Here is an 18,367-nt window from a genome sequence, read left to right on the forward strand (position 1 = left end):
AGCACACAAACCCCATTTCCCAGTCTCAAAACATTCAGTGCTTCAGATTTTTTTAATGATGACATCTGTTTCAGACAAAAGAGAAAAAGTTGTGCAAGAACCAAAACTTCGTCCTCTTAGAGATGTCTACCTCTTGTTGCTAAGCAACCGATTTTGCCTGGGAGACACTTTATTTCACCCTCCGTTTTAGAGCCCGTTGGAATGGCGAGTTTTAAAACTGTAGTTTCTTGTCAAGTTTCCCGTCATGAAACAAAGCCCGCTGTGTGGCGTCTTTTATCACGGTATCTAGCTATTCATTTCCAGCAATTGTCGTCACTGCTCCTTGTTGTTAGAGTAGCTCATGGCGGCTGTCAGGAGCGTTTAACTGCACGAGGCTCAAAAAGAGAAGGAGAGGTGACCATCCTCCCTCTGGTTAGACTCATCCTCACATTCATCACATCCTCTCCTATTTCTATTCCCCTTCACTCCATTACCCTTCACACTTTCTGTCCCACTGTCGTACTTTTCTGTTCGATTAGTAGCCAACTAGTGACGGGTGACTAAAAAATGTATCAACTTTTACGTTGAGCCGATCCTTCCTGTAGGTCACACGGAATTATTCGGTCATTATTTCAGTTTTCCACAACGTGCATCACTGTCCGTTTCTGTGACTCACTTACTCTCACTCTCAAGCTGATAGTTTAGGGTTTCAAGTGTGCTAAATACCCGCGTATGGCAAAAACAAACAAAAGACCAAGTACCGTAACATGCGTTTTTTACATTATATTTTTATTGTTCGTCATACTACAAAGAAAGGTCGCGTCAGAGGTATAATTCCCTATCAGAGAGAAAAGATCACTGCACTCAGTGAAGCAAACATGGATGATTTTGCGCACTGCGGAACATCTTATTAGACTCGATGTGTCTAAATCAAACAAAGAGACGATGACAGAAATCATGAAAAACTGCCATAGAGAAAGCATGATATGAGCAATATAAAAAGTAGAACATCACTGCAGAGTCCACAGGATATCCACACTGGCTAAAAAATATTCCATTCAAGTAAAAAAACGCCGTACAGCTCCTTTCAAATATTACAAGAACGGATAACAGACAGTTGGAATATTGAGTACGAAAACAGCAGGTTCTGGAAATACATATTTAATTATTTCGCTTGTTATTTTCCCAGCACACTATTCCCCCTTGATTCCCTATAATGGCGGCAAGAGCATCGGCGCTCACTTACACTTCAAAATAAATAAATAAATAAATCTGTCAAACGTGTTTGCTTGTGTTGTGATATTTTTGTTGCTCCAATTCTGGCCCTGTGTCGCTAAGCTCTTGTGGGAAGTTAAAGAGCTTTCTCTAACACTGAAAGTAAACAAGAAACGCTTCTTCCTTTTAAAGAGATGCATTTATGCTCACTTCTTTGCACCAGCAAATGTTAATGGCAACTACATAAAAATCTAAGTAATAATACTAAAAAAAGCGAATTTAAACTGTATAAAAGAATTAATGGTAGGATATAGAATATGGTTTGAAAGGTGTTTTCAGTATTGCGCTCTATATTTAAGACACACAGTGTACTTTTTGCAACAAAAAAAGGCTAAAATGAACAAACATGGAAAAATAGAAATCTGAAATCCGAAAAGATTAAAAAATATCTTCAGCGAATGAAACAGTTATTACGTATACAGTGTATGGAACATTCTGTACACAAAAAGCACAGTGACCTACCACGCACGAACATAATCACGCCAAAGCAAATCTCTATAACTGCATTGCTTTGTAATCTGGGACTCTTTTGTGCTGGGTTGATCTTTTCGTGATTACGCTGTTGTGGTAATTTAGAACGGATCAATCACTGATGTTGGCAAAATCCCAACAGCAGCACATGATAGCCTGCTCAGAAATAGAGGAGCTTGATAACCACTTCGGTGGCCTTCTATTTATCATTTAGTCATTTCTGAGGGTGAATATCACATGTATTTTACTACTACACATTTATGACACTCTAAAAACTAAAACTGCAATGACAACAGCATAAAACAACTGGTAAAGGCATTACATTGGCAAAACATTTTTAATGAAGGACTAAATGTCAAAAATATACTACAAATCTGTCAATAAGCAATAGTACATCACATTACATAATAGAGGTAATTAATGTCAATTAGAAATAGCAAAGCATCAATTACAATCATTATGCATCACCGAAGATGTACATTTATTAAACTATACTGACACATTCCTATTTGTTTGTTTGTGTCTGATACAGATTTAAAGTAACAAAATGCAGACAAATAAAACTGTTTAAGAAGGGTTACCCAATCCTTTCTAAAGACCTCGATTGTTCGGTTCTGGTGTGTTTTAATTCTGGTTTAATTCTGGTATAGATCTAAACTCTGCAGGACACTGGCCTTCAAGAAGTAGGACCGGACACCCTGGTTTAAAATAAACCACTGTGAGCAATAGCACAACAGCCTTGTTCACACTGACAGCATTTAAATGGCTGGAGGTTGCCGTGATGCTCTGCACAGCTTTGTCACATCGCCAACAGTCCCTGTCACTCGTGACATCAGAAATCGCAAAGTCTCTTTGAAAATGAACAATGTCAGGTCACTTGCAAATTGCAGTCCACGCGAATGCCTTTTAAAAACAGGCTTTTACTTCCCGCAGGCTTGGTTTGTCAAAGGAATAAGTAAGTAGAAGAAAATCAATTTAGTTTTGGTTTCAACACTAAAGAAAAATACAAAAAATTTAATCCAGCACGGAAACAGTTCAGAGTTCCTCTTAAAAGTCGCATCTGACATTCATTATACATTTAAATCCATCTTTGAATTCGTGACCTCTTGGGCTTTGCATTCATTTTCATTTCTGCTTTCTTCGTACTAAGTCAAACACGCAGCAGGAAGATTTCATCTTAGTGATCAAAGCTCAGTCCACCCGTCTGAACCAACGAGGCCTCACTGACGCGGGACACTGGAAGTTTGCAAGAAATGCATTCAGCATCCTCGCTCGACGTACAATTTTACATTTCGGAAAACATTTGCAGCAACAGCCCCGGCATCAATGGTCACATCTGCTAACAATCACTCTTATTATAAACGCACACTTTTGAACTAGCTCTAAAGAGATGCATTTTTCAGAACGCAGACGCGAGTATCCTTTACAGAACTGCACTAGAGATCTAGGCTACTAATTTTCAGTGACATCTTGGACACATCCGTGTGCATAGTCGACATTGCAACCATGTCATATTCGTTCTCCCGCGCTGACACAATCTTGCAGAGTCGAAAGGCCCGGAGGTCACGCTGGAAGTTGCGGTTTAGGAACCCGTAGAACACCGGGTTTATGCAGACAGAGCACATCGCAGTCAAGTGACACAGCGAGAACAGGAGATTGTGGGTACAGTTCATGGCCACTTCGTGGTTCCAGTCGATGACGGCGTTAAAGACGTTCAACGGGAGCCAGCAAACCGCGAATGCCACCACAATAGAAAAGAGCATGATGTTGATCCGTTTAGTCTCAATGCTGCGGTATTTGTTTTCACGGATCCTGTCCATCATGTTATTACGCCGCTGCAGACGTGTGTAGATCTGTGTGGGACACAAAAACAATTATTTATTCATTCGTCACAGATGAGAGCGTTTCTTCAGTTACGGTATGAACACTTTTGGCCCTGTGGACATTTAGAAAATGATCTACATTTTCAAATGGCAAAACAAACTGCCGTTAGACTGATCTAAAGGAATACATCTCAAAAATATGAAGAAAATCTGTCAGTAAGCAACCGTACCTCATATCACATATAATATTTAATAGGAAACTAATAATCTTACCAAACTGGAAATAGCAAAGCAACATTATGTTCAGTTACATTATGTATCAATGCAGACATTGCATTAAATTACTCAGACATTTAGTCAATGTCTTAAGTCAGAGTTTTGTCTGTGTATAATGTGAATTAACGGTAGCTCATTGAAAAAATAATAATAAAGCAAAACACAAAACAAATCATCATGTGATTATGGTGCCGGAGACAGATAGAAATAGAGAGTAAATCTGAGTGGAAGAGAAGAGGGAGACAGATAAGCAATCGTTTATTCATATCACATATAAGCGTGTTCTTTAAGTAAGAAGAAATTGGACTCTCTGTAAAATTATTTATATAATCAGCAACAAATATATGGCTCTATATATCAATATAAGTTAATGACAATTCCCACCACATAACAAACACAAATGTGTTGTGTTTAATAACTTACTGTGGTGGAAATTACGACTGTTTGCAATAAATGTTTGGAATAAAAATAATTCCTTTATTTTGCTAAGGCTAATATCAGAAAGAGAGATTTTATTTTCATTTTATATAGCATTATATGCATCCATAACAACTGCACTGAGTCATATTTTATTTTGAAATTAATAAACACATGACATAATATGAAATGGCTTATATTAATTAGATTTTTATACAGTTTTAAAACATATTTATTGTGAAGAATTATCTTGTAACCGAATTTATGATTTATGTGTTTATGACATCTGGGTTGTAAAATCTTTGACAATCTTTAATTGAATCTTTGACAAAAGCAAAAAGCCTTTGAAAAGTCATCAAAATAATGATCCAAAGCCTCCAAGTGGATTTTAATGTGAAAAAAGATTAAATGAATACACATTTACTAGTTAGATTTGCAGTCTAAAATCAACTCCCTCCACCAACAACCACAGTACACAGCCCTATGACACGCTCGCCGGAGCTCATAAACTATAGCTGACCTGAGGGCAAACCATCATTAAAAACACAGTGGGGGAAAAGCTGCTCTGACATTTCAGATGATGATCTTTGTGTGTGTATGTATGTGTGTGTGTGTGTGTGTGTTCAGGCTCTGTGTCTTTTATATTATTGAGTCAACACAAACTGACGGACAGAATACAAACAGAACACTCTTTAAGGGCCACAAACACAACGTTGCAAGTTAAATAATGTTGCTGCGACGTCACTGTATTGTCACGAAATGTTAAAGTGCCTCAGCAATCACGATCACGATGAACTTGCCAAAAACAAATCAAAGCAAATGCATGGAGATAGGCTATCTCTCGTTCCACTCCAACAACAAACAGAAGACAGGTAAGAGGAAAAGATGGGCTGGGAGGCAGGGGTCTGACCCAAAAGGTAATTTAATTCTGCTATCTGTTCTGTAAAGAGCATCTTTGTCCACTGTTGACCGTTCTAAAATATTTAAGCCTGACTAAATAATTCAAGCAACATTTAAATTACAAATAATTGAATTGTACTGTGATACTTTACAATAATAATATATATGAGCATCCAGTACAAAACCATGTAAAAATCATTAAATCATTGCATAAATTTAGGGGTCACATGCTAGGAATGCTGTTTTTTTGTTTGTTTTTTTAACCCACAAATATCTTTAAGCATTTAAGGGGGCTAGACCAAAAATAATCTATTTAGCTCTAGTCTTAGCTAAATATATAAATACACTAAACTGGCAAAAACATGAATTACAATAACAATAAACTGTAATCAGTTATAAATATTAAATCATACAGCATAGATACTCTTATTATGCCATTTACCTTATATGAGAATAAATATGTTATGTTAGCCTTTTTAATAGTTTACTTGGATCCAAAAGGCAATTTAAACTGCACAAAATGAACAATACTTCGACATTCCCTCAAAATGTTCTATATAAATAATAAACAATGTAATAATTTGTGCAGTGGCATTAATGTTTAGCTGTGTGAGTTAAGATAGCTAAGGGACAGAGCTATGCCATTCTCGAAAGCCTTGCCTTTTCATTGCTAATGACGGAAAAACAGTCTGTCCACATCTACAAGCTCCGCCCAGTGCATGTGCGTTGGCATGCCTTATTAGCATGACAAGATGAATGAATTAATCACTAGTGCATTAGCATTACACAGATCAGAGTCTTGCGAGCACAATATAGACCCCAGCCATCTTTCCCTCCATTTTTCGTTCTCTCCCTTTATTTGATGAATGGCAGCGCTGGCACAGAGTCCTGTGACCTGAAATAACTGCATGACACAAAACCCAGAGGCAGAGAGAGAGAATGAATACGCACACCGAGATGCATGTGTTCATAACTTATTATTTACTTCAGCTCAAATCCGAAAGCCAGCATCATCCAGACCGAAACAGTGAATTCGTATACAGTATGGTATGCAATTTGCAAGTTTGACTCCATATCCGAATTATTTCCATGCAAAGCTGGCTTTGTTTAGTGGGCTGATTAAATGTGATTCTAGGTCGATTTTACTGACAGCTGAACAAAAAAAAGTCCCTCAGTCATTAGGACTCATGAAGTCGTTGGCTCATTCAGGGAGAGAGAGACTGATCCGATGCAATCCGACAGTTGCTGCCCTGACCGGACAGCCAGAATCTTTGTTGGCGTCACATTCTGAAGTATTGGACCGTGGGATGGTTGGATGACAGTAGCACCTAAGGATCCAACTGAATATAAATGCTTTAGTCATGTACTCTCTGGTAGTGACAGACCAAGATAGACCAAAATATTGGCCAGGGTGATTAATTGGCTGGTGCATGGCCATTTTGAGATCGCATGTTACAAAATAAATCGAAATCTGTCAGTGAATAGCATTTTTTAAAATTTGAAGTAATTATAATGTCAAATAGCTCTAAGCACATATTATTCACCATCATTAAAAGCATTTATCTGTTTGTATATGTTTCTCTTTGAATTGTCCATCCTTCATATTTCCATAAAGATTGGTGATTTATATGAGATATGAAACAGGATGTTTGTAGAGCACAGTGAAAAATCGAAAAGTAAATACATGCGTATTTTTCATGTGCTCCTTTTTATGATTTAGCAAATAAGCAAAGCGGGTGGAAAAAAAATAATTATGTGCATTAAAGAAAAGCTAGCTAGAAAATTGGTCTTGCAATGAGACAAGTGAGACACTGAAACGTGTTTTCCATCACCGTAATTTCCACAAAAGTATGTTATCAAACAAAATACCTAATTTCGGATGTCTGCTCAACAAATTAAATGAACTAGCAATAGTGTGAAAAGTGCTTTTGCTTTTCTGCGACGCAATTTGGCCCAAATCACAAAAAAGCGCCGTTTTAAAATTACAGCGGCAGAGATGGAAAAAAAAACCTAAGTGAGGAAGAGGGGAAGAGAAAGAAGGAGACAAATATGGATATGTGTGCATGTGGGTGTAAGTGCTGTTCCATTTTTGAACTAACCGCCCGTGGTTAATTGGGTGTAAAAGTGACAAGCATCCTTGACAAAACTCGGTCATTTCACTTGAACACCAACAAACGCTCAACAGCACTTGACAATCTGAACAGTGAGCCATCGTCATAATGACGGCAGAATGCTCATTCTGTCACCCCACACACGCATTTTAATTTTTACAACTCTATTAGCATAATAATCTCCATATTAAGCCCATTACTGAGAAGCGGGAGCTTATCACATGAATCTTCCCTTCCATTTATGCATCATAAAGTTTTGAATCCTTTGTATTGCGGCATATATTTCGGCTTCTTTATTATTATTACTTCTATTTTTGTACCCTTTTGCGGATGAGCCATTATGACTCATCCTTGTGATCTTGGGGGTCTTTGAATTTAAAATGATCAGTTTTTGCACGGACCCTTTCTTCTCATCTTCTGTCTCCCTCTCACTCATTTATTCTGCCATTCTCAGATCAATCCCACCCTCTCTCTCTCTCTCTCTTTTCTTTCAAAACCTGCAGCAGTACTGAGTTTGTGTTGGCAATGAGCTGATGTGGCAGGTCATGTTGGCTGCTGGTCATGTTCAGTCAGAACATACACTCTTTCACTGAGCTATGTCCAAAGCTACTGGATTCTAGGACAAAAAAACCTCAGCAATAATCTTTAGACGATACAGCAGAACGGAAGAGACATGCCTTTTTGTTTGTATGTGTGTTTATGATTGTATTTGTGAGACTGCTGTAATATTGAACTAGTTTTGTATTTATCTCAACTCCTGAAAAGTCAACACGATTATATTTCTGCAATTATCAGTATTTCAGAGTAAAATGGATATATGGCAAAATAAGGCGTTGGCTTTATCCATTTGGGATTTGACTGGATGATGACACTTGGGTCAGGTTAACAGAATCAAGTTATTTCATTTTGATTTACAACAAGTACATATGTGCTGATAAATCATTTACAACAAGGACATGAATATAAATAGCACACAAGTCAGTTTTGTTGACTTTAAGACCTTTTCAGCCAGCCTGAATGAAACAAAAAGTCCTTCCTAAAATAGATTTAGAAATATTATCAAAAAATGAAGGTTCAACAAAGTTAAGCTGACCCCCTAAGTACCTAACAGAGTACAGGGTAAACAAAGTACAAAAGAGTAAAGAGTCAGACTTAAAGAATCTAACACGGAGTTGAATTTGAAGTCAGCCGTTCGCATCAGTTACTAGGTCAAACACTGACTGACTCTTGTGCTTTTATTGCTTAGGGCTTTATAAAGTGTCTTGTTACTGGAATCTAACGCATCATTTACCATGGTGGAAGTATGCTGTGCAAGAGGACGCCTGGGAGTCAAAATGTAATAAAACTCTCATTTACAAAATATATTTTAGGACTGGCAGGATTAAGATATCAATTAAATATCCTATAAACAAAATGACTTAACAAAATTACACATTTACCAAATTTGATTCCATTCTGCTATTGGAAATAATACACTTAAACTAGCTTATGTTATTGTATTGACTGTGCATACATAATGTTCGTGTGTTTACTGTTTTTATTTATTTTTGTATGTATAAATACATACATAACATGAAAAACAAGATATTAAATACATATATTAAATATTAAATACATTTATAGATATGATATGAATATATACACATATTTTCTTAATATATACTGCATGTGTATGAGTGTCTTTAAATATACATAATAAATAGAAGTATATTTATAAACATAAATATTAATCGTTGCCCAGCACTCATTTTTGAACTTCCTACTCATCTGACTTATGCACATTTACATTTCTGAGACTGATAAAAAAAAAAAAAAAAAAAAAAAAAAAAAAACATTTATTACCTTACTTGACAAAGGTTTGAGGAGTTTGAGCATCTTGAGCCTCTTCTGATGGAAAACCACTGACTATTAAATTGAAACCTAACAAGTATGCCGGCTTAACATTTATAAATAAGTACCAAACCCACTTAGATAAGCTTGAATAAATGTCAAACTGCAAAGCTCTCAGTGATGTCTCACCCACCCCTAACCTCACTGGTCAGGCATAAGCCGAACTCTACAGGGACTGGAAAAGAGCAACAAACATGTACAGTACATATGCTTGAATATCATAGTCCTCCACGAGAGACGTGTACTAGACTGTGATACAACAGTCAGGATGTTGTAGGAGGGCTTTGTTCTGTTCTGTTCAGACTGACATAAGAATATGGAATAAATTGGGCTCCTCGCAGCCCACAGAGTGTCTTCAAACTGACTGAGAGAAATGAGCGTTCCTCTAGCACCCCCAAAAAATGATACATGTTTCAGTGTTGTACGCAATTGTATTAATGTCTGTTTAGTGTTTTTCTAATATTCTAAAGTAAACCTGCAGAAAGAGAAATTACAGAGACTTTTATAATACTACAATAACTTCATTTGTTCTCAAAGAGACGGCAATGAGATTAAACAAACCAAACAAACAGAAACCTTAGAACCAGAAATGATTTACCCATGTGACATTCTAAACCTGTAGATTGTAATATGGTGCTTTCCATAAAGCAAATATTCATCATAGCTATCATAGACTTTAAGCTCAAAAAAAAAGAGACAAAGACACATTATTAAAGTGGCCTGAATGATTCATGCACTATATGCCAACCCTTCTGAAGTCTTGCTTGAAACAGGCCATTATTTAAGCAAATTATTTCCTGACAATGTTGATCTCCATAGCAGCTCTTAAATCATATTTTGCCTACGATTCTTATGATGATGTCAAGGGTTCTACATCATGACATTTTGTTAAAAGAGACCGAAAGACCAGTGAAGTCTGATGATACTGACGTCCAGTATGCGTCATAGGTGGCATATCTGATTAGTGAACAGTCAAAAACGACTGTAGCACAAGGTCAGTCTAAACGTGTATTAAAAACACTGTGGAAAAGATCTATATATAGATGTCCAGAATATTTGATGGTTTGTATTTGTGAGTCTTCCACAGAAAATAAAAAACTGCAAGTGAGTTTTTGAGTTTTGTCTGACACAATATTTATTATTTCCTTTAATTGAAGTGAAATGTTCCCTATATAAATCTCTCTCTCTTTTATCGGACCCACTTTAAGTGGCCTTAATTACAGTTTGCTTACATTTAAATTTATCAGTGCACATATTGTGTACATGGATGTTATTACATTATACTTAAATTACACATTGTACTCCCCTGTAATTGCATCAGTAATTATACTGTTTGCCCTTCCTTTACCCCTTTAATATAATCAAACCTGCCTCTAACCTTAATCGTGTCCTTCCTTACTAAAAACAAAAGTATTTTGCAATTTGGTGAGTGTGATTTTACCAAGTACAAGAAGCTCCTGGAAGAAGTCTTGTTGATCCTGGAACAACATTCCAGATAATAATTTTTCTGGAAATAGCTTTTGATCAAGGTTAGGTGCTTCTACACCTTTGATAATCATTTCCCACTAAGTTTAGGGATACATTTTGGGTAGGGTTAGGTTTAGGGGAAGAAATTGACATAAGTCTATATTTTTAGACAGTTATGTTGATCCAGGATCATGTCTTACTTGGCAAAATCATGGCGACCAATTTTGAAAACAATTGCGCTAGTTAATATGTTTGGGACCACCATTGCTTTTAAGATTCTTTAAAGAAATAGTTCAACCAAAAAGGAAAAATACATTATAAACTACTCAACCCCAAACAAACATTTTTTTTTTTATTTATCCTGGCTCTTCCAAGTATCTGCAAGTTCTGCATCATAAAATTAACCTTTACGCTTCAGGGAGGTTATCACATGTACTCTATAGCAGATAAATGGGTTTTTATAAAAATATTTCTATTTACTCTATTTATTATTCTCTTTATTATAAGTTATAACTTAAATAACTGACTTCTTTTGTTAATGCTTATTTATAAAAAGTAAAAATCATTGTTTGATCATGTTAGCTCACAGTGCATTAACAAACACATCTTGTTATTGTAATAATACATTACTAAATGCTGAACTTAACATTAAGATTAATAAATGCTCTAAAAGTATTGTTCATTCTTAATTCATGTTAACTAACGTTAATGTTAACCACCAAACCTTACTGTAAAGTGTTACTGAAAAAATGAACAAACTTACAAATTATTTTTTAACAATCTTTACTGTCACTTTTGAACAATTTAATGCATGATCGCTAAATAAAAACATTGATATCTTAAAAAAAAAAATCTAACTCAACCTCAAACTTTGAAATGGCACTACTGTGTATGTGAAAAATGAAAGTATACACCACTGACACATGACACAGACTTAAGGCCTGTTGACACCAAGCTATAAAGACAACGATAAAGAAGTTGTCCTAAAATCATTCTTAATATTAAAGAAAAGCAGTGCCATCGTTAGTAAATCACACACAGAATTTACACTTCTATGGAATTACATTCTAACTTGCCCTGTTTAGTAAATCTAACCCTTCATACATTTAGATTACGCCACCAATTTCGTCTTACTCATCTCTCTGGCCTTACCTTCAAGTAACAGATGAAGATGAAGGTGAGAGGAGTGATGTACTGCAGCACCAGCATGCCAGTGGTGTAGGTGAGCTTGATTTCTCTAGAGGGCCACTCCTCCACACACACCACCTTTCCCCTGTACTGCTCCTGAAAGACCGAGGGCAGCTGCTTCAACGGGGCGTCTGTCACCCTGGAGAACAACAGAAAGGGTGTGGCGGTGAGGGCGGCCAGGGCCCAGGTGAGGCTGATGCCCAGACAGGCGTGGTTCAAGCTCGGCCTCCATCCGCGAGGGTGCAGGATGAGCTGGTGCCTCTCAATGGCGATCAGAACCAGAGAGAAGATGGACACCGAGACGGAGCAGCACTGGACCAGGCTGTTGAGTTTACACATGACTGCGCCGAACACCCAGTGGTCCATGAAGGTGTAGATGAAGGTGAACGGCAGACACACTAGGGACATCAGCAGGTCCGAAACAGAGAGGTTTGCGATTAGGACGTTTGTGACGTTGTGAAGTTCCCGCTGCCGTGCGATGACAAGGATGAGAGCCAGGTTGCCGACGACCCCCAAAAGTACCACAGCACTGTAGGCAATGGCCATCACAACAAACAAAGAGTGGCTGCCGTAGCACTCGTCGCCATATGAGATTGTGGAGAGGTTAGCGAAAGAGCAATTCGATATGTCCAAGGAACAGTTCAGAGCAGTGATTGGTGGAACTGGTGGAGAGAAGGCGGAGTCTGGCATTGTTCCGCCTCCTCCGCAGTTAGTTGGTGTTGGTTTATATCAAGTGATCATAGACTCCTTCCTTCCAGGTAACAATCTTTCCATGAACATGTTTTAGTAATTCTGACAACACACTGCGGAGACATAAGAAAACATTTCAATCAATACTCCGAAAAGACAAGGCCGTATCTACTGTCATGTTGGATTACGGAACAATCCAGTTAAAAAAAAATCAATAAATGTTCCCTTCAGTCATATTTAATACGGAGTTATTTTAAACGTATAGCATCGCCATTTCGATTGACCTCATTGACTTTTTCAAGCCTTATATTACGCTTCGGAAAGGCAAGTAATACACATTTAATTGTGCAATAATAACTAATCATCCAACAGCATTCCACAGGCAATGTAATAACATTAAAATATAATAAGGCTGTCCATTTCTAAAAGCTGTTTAATTAAGCCCGCATGGTATGCATGGAATTGAGAAGTTAATTAAGATTTTGGCACTCGATTCTTTCAGCCATTAAATACTCATGGCTAAGCTACTGGCTAATATAAATAAAACCATTGGATTTTGGCCCATGCACACACGCTCTCACACACATCAAACACACAAATCTTTTTTTATTTAGAAGAAAATTTGAATATAACTGAATTTGTTCAAAGAAAGAGCAATTTGCTCATAAAACCACAAAAAAAATCTATTTTGTTTAGTTTTTCTCCCTGCTGTACCAAAGCCATATTGAACCAAGTCAAAACCGAGGTACGTACTAAACCTTCACGATCATGTACTCACCCCTACTTGTTACATGTACCTTCTATAGATATAACTATAAATCAAACTCTAACCCTATAAAAGTTAATTAGTATTACTCAGTAATTGCTTGTGTAATTACGCTGTAACAGTGACGCTATAAAATAAACTGAAACCCCATTGGCTTCTGTTGTATTTTACAGAAAGCTAATGATATTTTCTTTGCCTCTACATACCCCTCAGCTCTCAAACCTTTCTGCACTTCTATCATTTAGCAAGCCATTTACTACCTGACTCGATCTGTCCAATTTTTTTCCAACTTCTTTAATATACTGTATGGACGGTAAACATCACGTATAGGTTTTAATTATAAATAATTTTACTTCCACATATAAGCACAGACATAAATTGGTCTATATATCAGAGTGAAAGCAGGTTGTCATGGTAACAGAGGTGGCAAAGCCTCCTGTTTTTAGGTCTCTGGTTCTTTCATCTCGGGCTCCCTTTTCTCCCTCATCTCTATCAGCATCCAAATTCAACTCTAAACTCACCGGTTTATAATTTAATGTTTTAGGCTTTTGTAAATGCACTGCATAAATATATATTTAAACAACATAAATATTACTCGAAGTCCGGCCATGAATCTCTAACTAACCTTTTTCGTTCATAGCAGGTCAATACATGTACAGTACAATAGTCTCGTGCGCATGAACTGCGACGGGATATGCAGACGGTGGCTAATCCCAATAGACTGAAGCTAAATGGCAGGCTGTTCGCATGCTCTGTGCAGAGTATTCCCGCGACGGTACCGTTCTACAAAGTGACCTTAAGAGTAGAGTGGGCTACAAAGGGAATATGCCAGCATTTGAAGCAGGCACTTAAATGTCAAGATGGAGCGAGAGTCATTCATTTGCCTTTGCATGTCTGTAAAGGAAAAGTATGATTAGGTGCGCGGAGTATTAAAAATGTATTGCAACAACGTTAAATTAGACAATAAGCTACTGAGAAGTCACTCAAAAAAGACAATGTCACTTAATACTCAAGGAATGCTTGAAGGTGGCTAACAATTACCGTAAGTGTTTGTTTGATTTAATATATTGTTATGGAAGACAGATGGCAAATGCTATGACAAATAATACACCCTAGTAGTGTTTAATGTTCCAGCTGAACCTCATTAATACATAAACTGTGTGAATAATAGTCTCTTATCGCACTGGCATTTATCTTGAATCATTTAACAGACTCTTTTATTCAAAGCGACTTAAAAATGAGAAGCGATTCTTCATAAGGAGGTGGTAACATAAGAAACGGTGCCATCGGATTGTTCAGAGAACTACACACTGGAAGAGAAAGAAAAGGGAAAACTGAAAGAAACGTGTTATCGCATTTGCAGGTTTGGGTCGAGCGCTCACAGAAGAGATGCTTTTTGATGAAGTTGAAAGGCGCCGCTCGGCTGCTCGGGTGTCTTGGGTATATAATTCATGCATAAAGCATATCTGGGTTTGAGACTTTGGTAGTTTGCTTCACTAGAATAGAGCGTTCACTGAATGACAATATGACAGGTCTGTTTGTCTCTTGAAAAGATCTGTTTAACAGTCATAAGACCTCAGACAAGTCACACTTTTTAGGTGGGCAGGAAAAGATAACGCATCCTATCTATCTGTTTTCTAAACGTATTAATCTTAGTAAATGATTCATTTATGAATATGTTTCACTTTTTTGACCTTGTAATTTTTTTTAATGAAAATGTCATTACTGCATATTTCTGCAAAAACAGCTTGTCTCTGGTGACATATTAGACTTCTACAATATATGTTTTGCTTATAAAAATCAAATAACAACCGGTGGCTAGAACAAGGTTCCTTGTTTTATGCGTTTTGTTAGATTTAGTGTCCACTGTTTCTTGTGCTGTTGATGGTCACAGAAGTAATTCCCAAATGTCCTAAGTAGGCCAGTAGTCCACATTAGCGTAGCGGGATAGGTCACCCCAAAATAAAAAAACTTTTGTCATTATTTACAACCCATGAAGTTCAGATCTGAATGCTGATATTTTTTCTCTGAGACACAAAAGGAGATTCATGTAGAATATTAATGCACCTTAAGCAGTCAATACAAACTGTCTGCTATATTCACATTTTCTGAAAACATGTGAAAAGACAGTTCTGGGTCTTTTCAATTAACCAATTGATTTAGTTCAATATATAAACAATTTGTTTACTGATGTGGTTCACGGCCCGTGATCAACTTGCAGCTAAAGTTAAGAAGGAGGAAACGTTAGTTAACAATAACAGCGAGTCTGTTAAATGATTAAAGCTTAATGTTAATGAGATAAGAAATAAGTATTTGCACAGTTGATATATTGATGAGGTCCCACTTGAACATTAAAGAGCGATAGCGTTTGACAAGTTGTCCATAAATATAAAATAAACCAAACATACTCTATTATCTGAGGTATAACATTTACCATTTCATTGGCCATATGTTGATTGTCTATTCTATAAGAATAAATGTTTTAAATGAATCAGCAGACACTTTTAATGCCATTGCCATGACAATATAATTAGGTCATCGACTGCGCTAGAGCTACACGGAGAGACTTTTCTCACTGAAAAAAGAAATCAGAGATGAAGATGCATGTCATGGTGATGCTGATATAATTGGGTCATATACAACATTCAAGTTGAGCCGAAAATGAGTTTAAAATAAAAACCAAAAAAGATGATTAACTGAGTCACTGGGAGCCATGGGAACCAAACAAGTAAGAAAGACAACAACCATACTGAGAAAGATGTAAGAAGTGACATATTGACTGACAGCAAAGAGGAAATTGGGAAGGTGGGCAAAAAAATGCCTTAAACGATTTTTTTAGTGTTCTAGCTAGTAAAACTGGATCCTTACTCATGTGTATATGCCTTCTACACCAGGTCCAGGTAAATACCTTTAAAAAAATCTGAAAATCACAGAATCACAAAAATCTAATCCCCAGAAAACACGTATTTCTTTTATAACACAGATAGCATCGGACATCCCTCGGCTAGAACGATGACACAAAATGAACTTTGATATTTTCAGTCTGCACCAGGAATTTATAGAGCACCATAAAAGACGAATTCACAGAGTACGACAACAGTTACAATACCGTGTATCTAGCGCTGAAATACAATCTTGATGAGACGCGAAAAGAGTGGATCTGAGCTCACCAACACATTACCTTAATGTCTCCTCTCAACAATCTGAAATGTGCCATTACATCCTAAAGAGAAAGATAAGCGCGTCCGAAGAGAACATCTCCTGACCGTCCTCTCGTTCCCGGGAGGGACAGTTTCGATGATAGCCTTTAGTTCAATTATTGAGCGTTATTAGGCTCCAAACTCCCGAGTTAAGTGCTTTCATCTAGTGTACAGCAAACAGGTCAAAGTCCTGCAGGCGCTTTAGTCCTTATAACGTAATGATCAGTTTCTTCTTGCCCACCAGCTGCGCTCGGCAACGCGCGTCTGGGCGCGTAAAGTTTATTTTTTATAACACATTGTGAAATGAGCAAAACCTACGCATCCCACATTTCTCCACGCTCGAAGCCGAAACGCGCTATAGCGTACCGCGTCTTTACGCGCGGAACAACATCCACCGTATCGAGGGAGATTGCATCGCCGCCTTGCTGCTTGTTCTTAAATAATAACACGACATTTTCGCACGCGGAAAGAAATAGAAAGCGGAGCGGAGCGATTCGGCGTTGCGGAGTCTTACCTGCGGCGCTGGACGCGCGACCAGACCTGAGCTCTCCATCAGTCTGAGCGAGTGAAGGAGCGTGTGGCGCTCACAGCTGCCTCCACCGCGCCTCTGCACAGCGTTACTCACGCGGGGGTCCGTGACTGTCCGAAAGCACCCGACCACACCAATTCACGGCACGGCGCTGTGATGCATTCGTGGCATGACACTTATTCAAGAGCTGCTAAAAAAACCCCGCTCTCTATAGTGACTCTATAATCTGATTCAAAACTGATTCACGTGTTTATTAAAGCGTCGTGGTTTGATGGAAACGGGGCTCTTCGCGCTTCATCTGGGCATGGCGCACAGAATGTTCTTACAGTGTTGTTCTTAGCCTGTACGAATTACGGGATAAACGGAGATTTAATCACCCTGTCTGGGTTTTTTTTCTTTTCTGGGGTTGTGGGGTTAGTTAAACATTCTGAGCCGTGATGTTTGACAGACACCCGGCTGAAAAATGTTCCCAGTAAGTTACGCGAATGTTATTTTTAATGTTTTGCCGATGTTCAAAACGTCCAGCGTTTATAAATGTGTCAAAAGCACATTTCCTGGTCATGCAAACGTTAGAGAAAACGCCAAGGAGACTTTTCATTCACACTGGCATGCACTCATGATCGACGGAAGTGATGGTTTTAACCGAAAGAGTTGTGTTTTCAGGACAGAGACATGTCACGTCAAAGCAAATTCAAGCTGTGTTTTAATAGCACAACGCGTTTGTACAATTCATCCGGTTACTTTTCGTTTCAGCTGTTTTGTGCAGTAAATTGATTTGGTTCCGGGGGATAAAAAATAGGCTAATTATTGAGTAGGCCTGTTTTTTTGTAAACAAGGTTCTCAGGATATGGCGTTTAAAAATAAACCAACCTGACAAAAGCTGTGGAATTAGTTCCAGCACACCCAGCGAGGTCTTTCAATGTAGGTGTGATGCTGTGAAACCTCTCTCACTGAATGGAGCAGCGCCACCTGCTGGAGGAGAAAAACACAGCGTTAACTAATGCTTGTGACTGGATCCCTGCGAAAACCCCTTTTTCGGTCATTGTAAATAATTTCTTTCTTTCATTCTTTCTTTTGCCTTTCGACTTGAAACACGAAAGAGACATAAACATTTGGTAAAACTACGTCGTCCGATAACTGGAAGCCCACCGGGTCACCGCAGAGGCTTTGAAACGCTCTTCTGACGCTTAATGACAACCAGACAGATGCTCTATAGATTTTTCTGCCAATTACATTAGAAGGAGCTCTGGAGCTCAAGCTCTTTTAAATGTCAGTGAACTTTCTATTTGACCTGTTTGTGCGAGCTGTCGCTTTTTATCTGGATGTCTCTTTTTCCTCAAGCTTCTTTAAAAGGCCCATGTCGCGTGAAGGTCGAAATGGCACAT

The 18,367-nt window shown here is 37.9% G+C and overlaps 1 protein-coding gene across 2 annotated transcripts; it reads right to left on the bottom strand.

The window, feature by feature from the left end:
• Window positions 1-754: 754 nt before the first annotated feature.
• On the bottom strand, window positions 755-17,235 carry npy1r (neuropeptide Y receptor Y1). 2 transcript variants are annotated; one of them, XM_043247915.1, is made up of 3 exons: window positions 16,968-17,235; window positions 11,762-12,600; window positions 755-3,578 (listed from the first exon to the last, which is right to left on the bottom strand). In XM_043247915.1, the coding sequence occupies exons 2-3, from the start codon at window positions 12,485-12,487 to the stop codon at window positions 3,162-3,164; spliced, it is 1,143 nt and encodes a 380-aa protein (XP_043103850.1). In that variant the 5' UTR covers window positions 12,488-12,600; window positions 16,968-17,235; the 3' UTR covers window positions 755-3,161. The 2 variants fall into 2 exon arrangements, with proteins under 2 accessions (XP_043103850.1, XP_043103926.1); XM_043247991.1 differs by lacking the exon at window positions 16,968-17,235 and adding an exon at window positions 16,435-16,867.
• Window positions 17,236-18,367: the final 1,132 nt, after the last annotated feature.

Source organism: Puntigrus tetrazona, chromosome 1, assembly GCF_018831695.1.
Source record: "Puntigrus tetrazona isolate hp1 chromosome 1, ASM1883169v1, whole genome shotgun sequence".
Taxonomy (NCBI): domain Eukaryota; kingdom Metazoa; phylum Chordata; class Actinopteri; order Cypriniformes; family Cyprinidae; genus Puntigrus; species Puntigrus tetrazona.

Coding starts and splice junctions, on each gene's coding strand:
- npy1r (XM_043247915.1), bottom strand. CDS start 12,487: ATGCCAGACTCCGCCTTCTCTCCACCAGTTCCACCAATCACTGCTCTG. Junction 3,579..11,761: donor TCTTCATCTGTTACTTGAAG/GTAAGGCCAGAG, acceptor TGTCCCACACAG/ATCTACACACGTCTGCAGCG.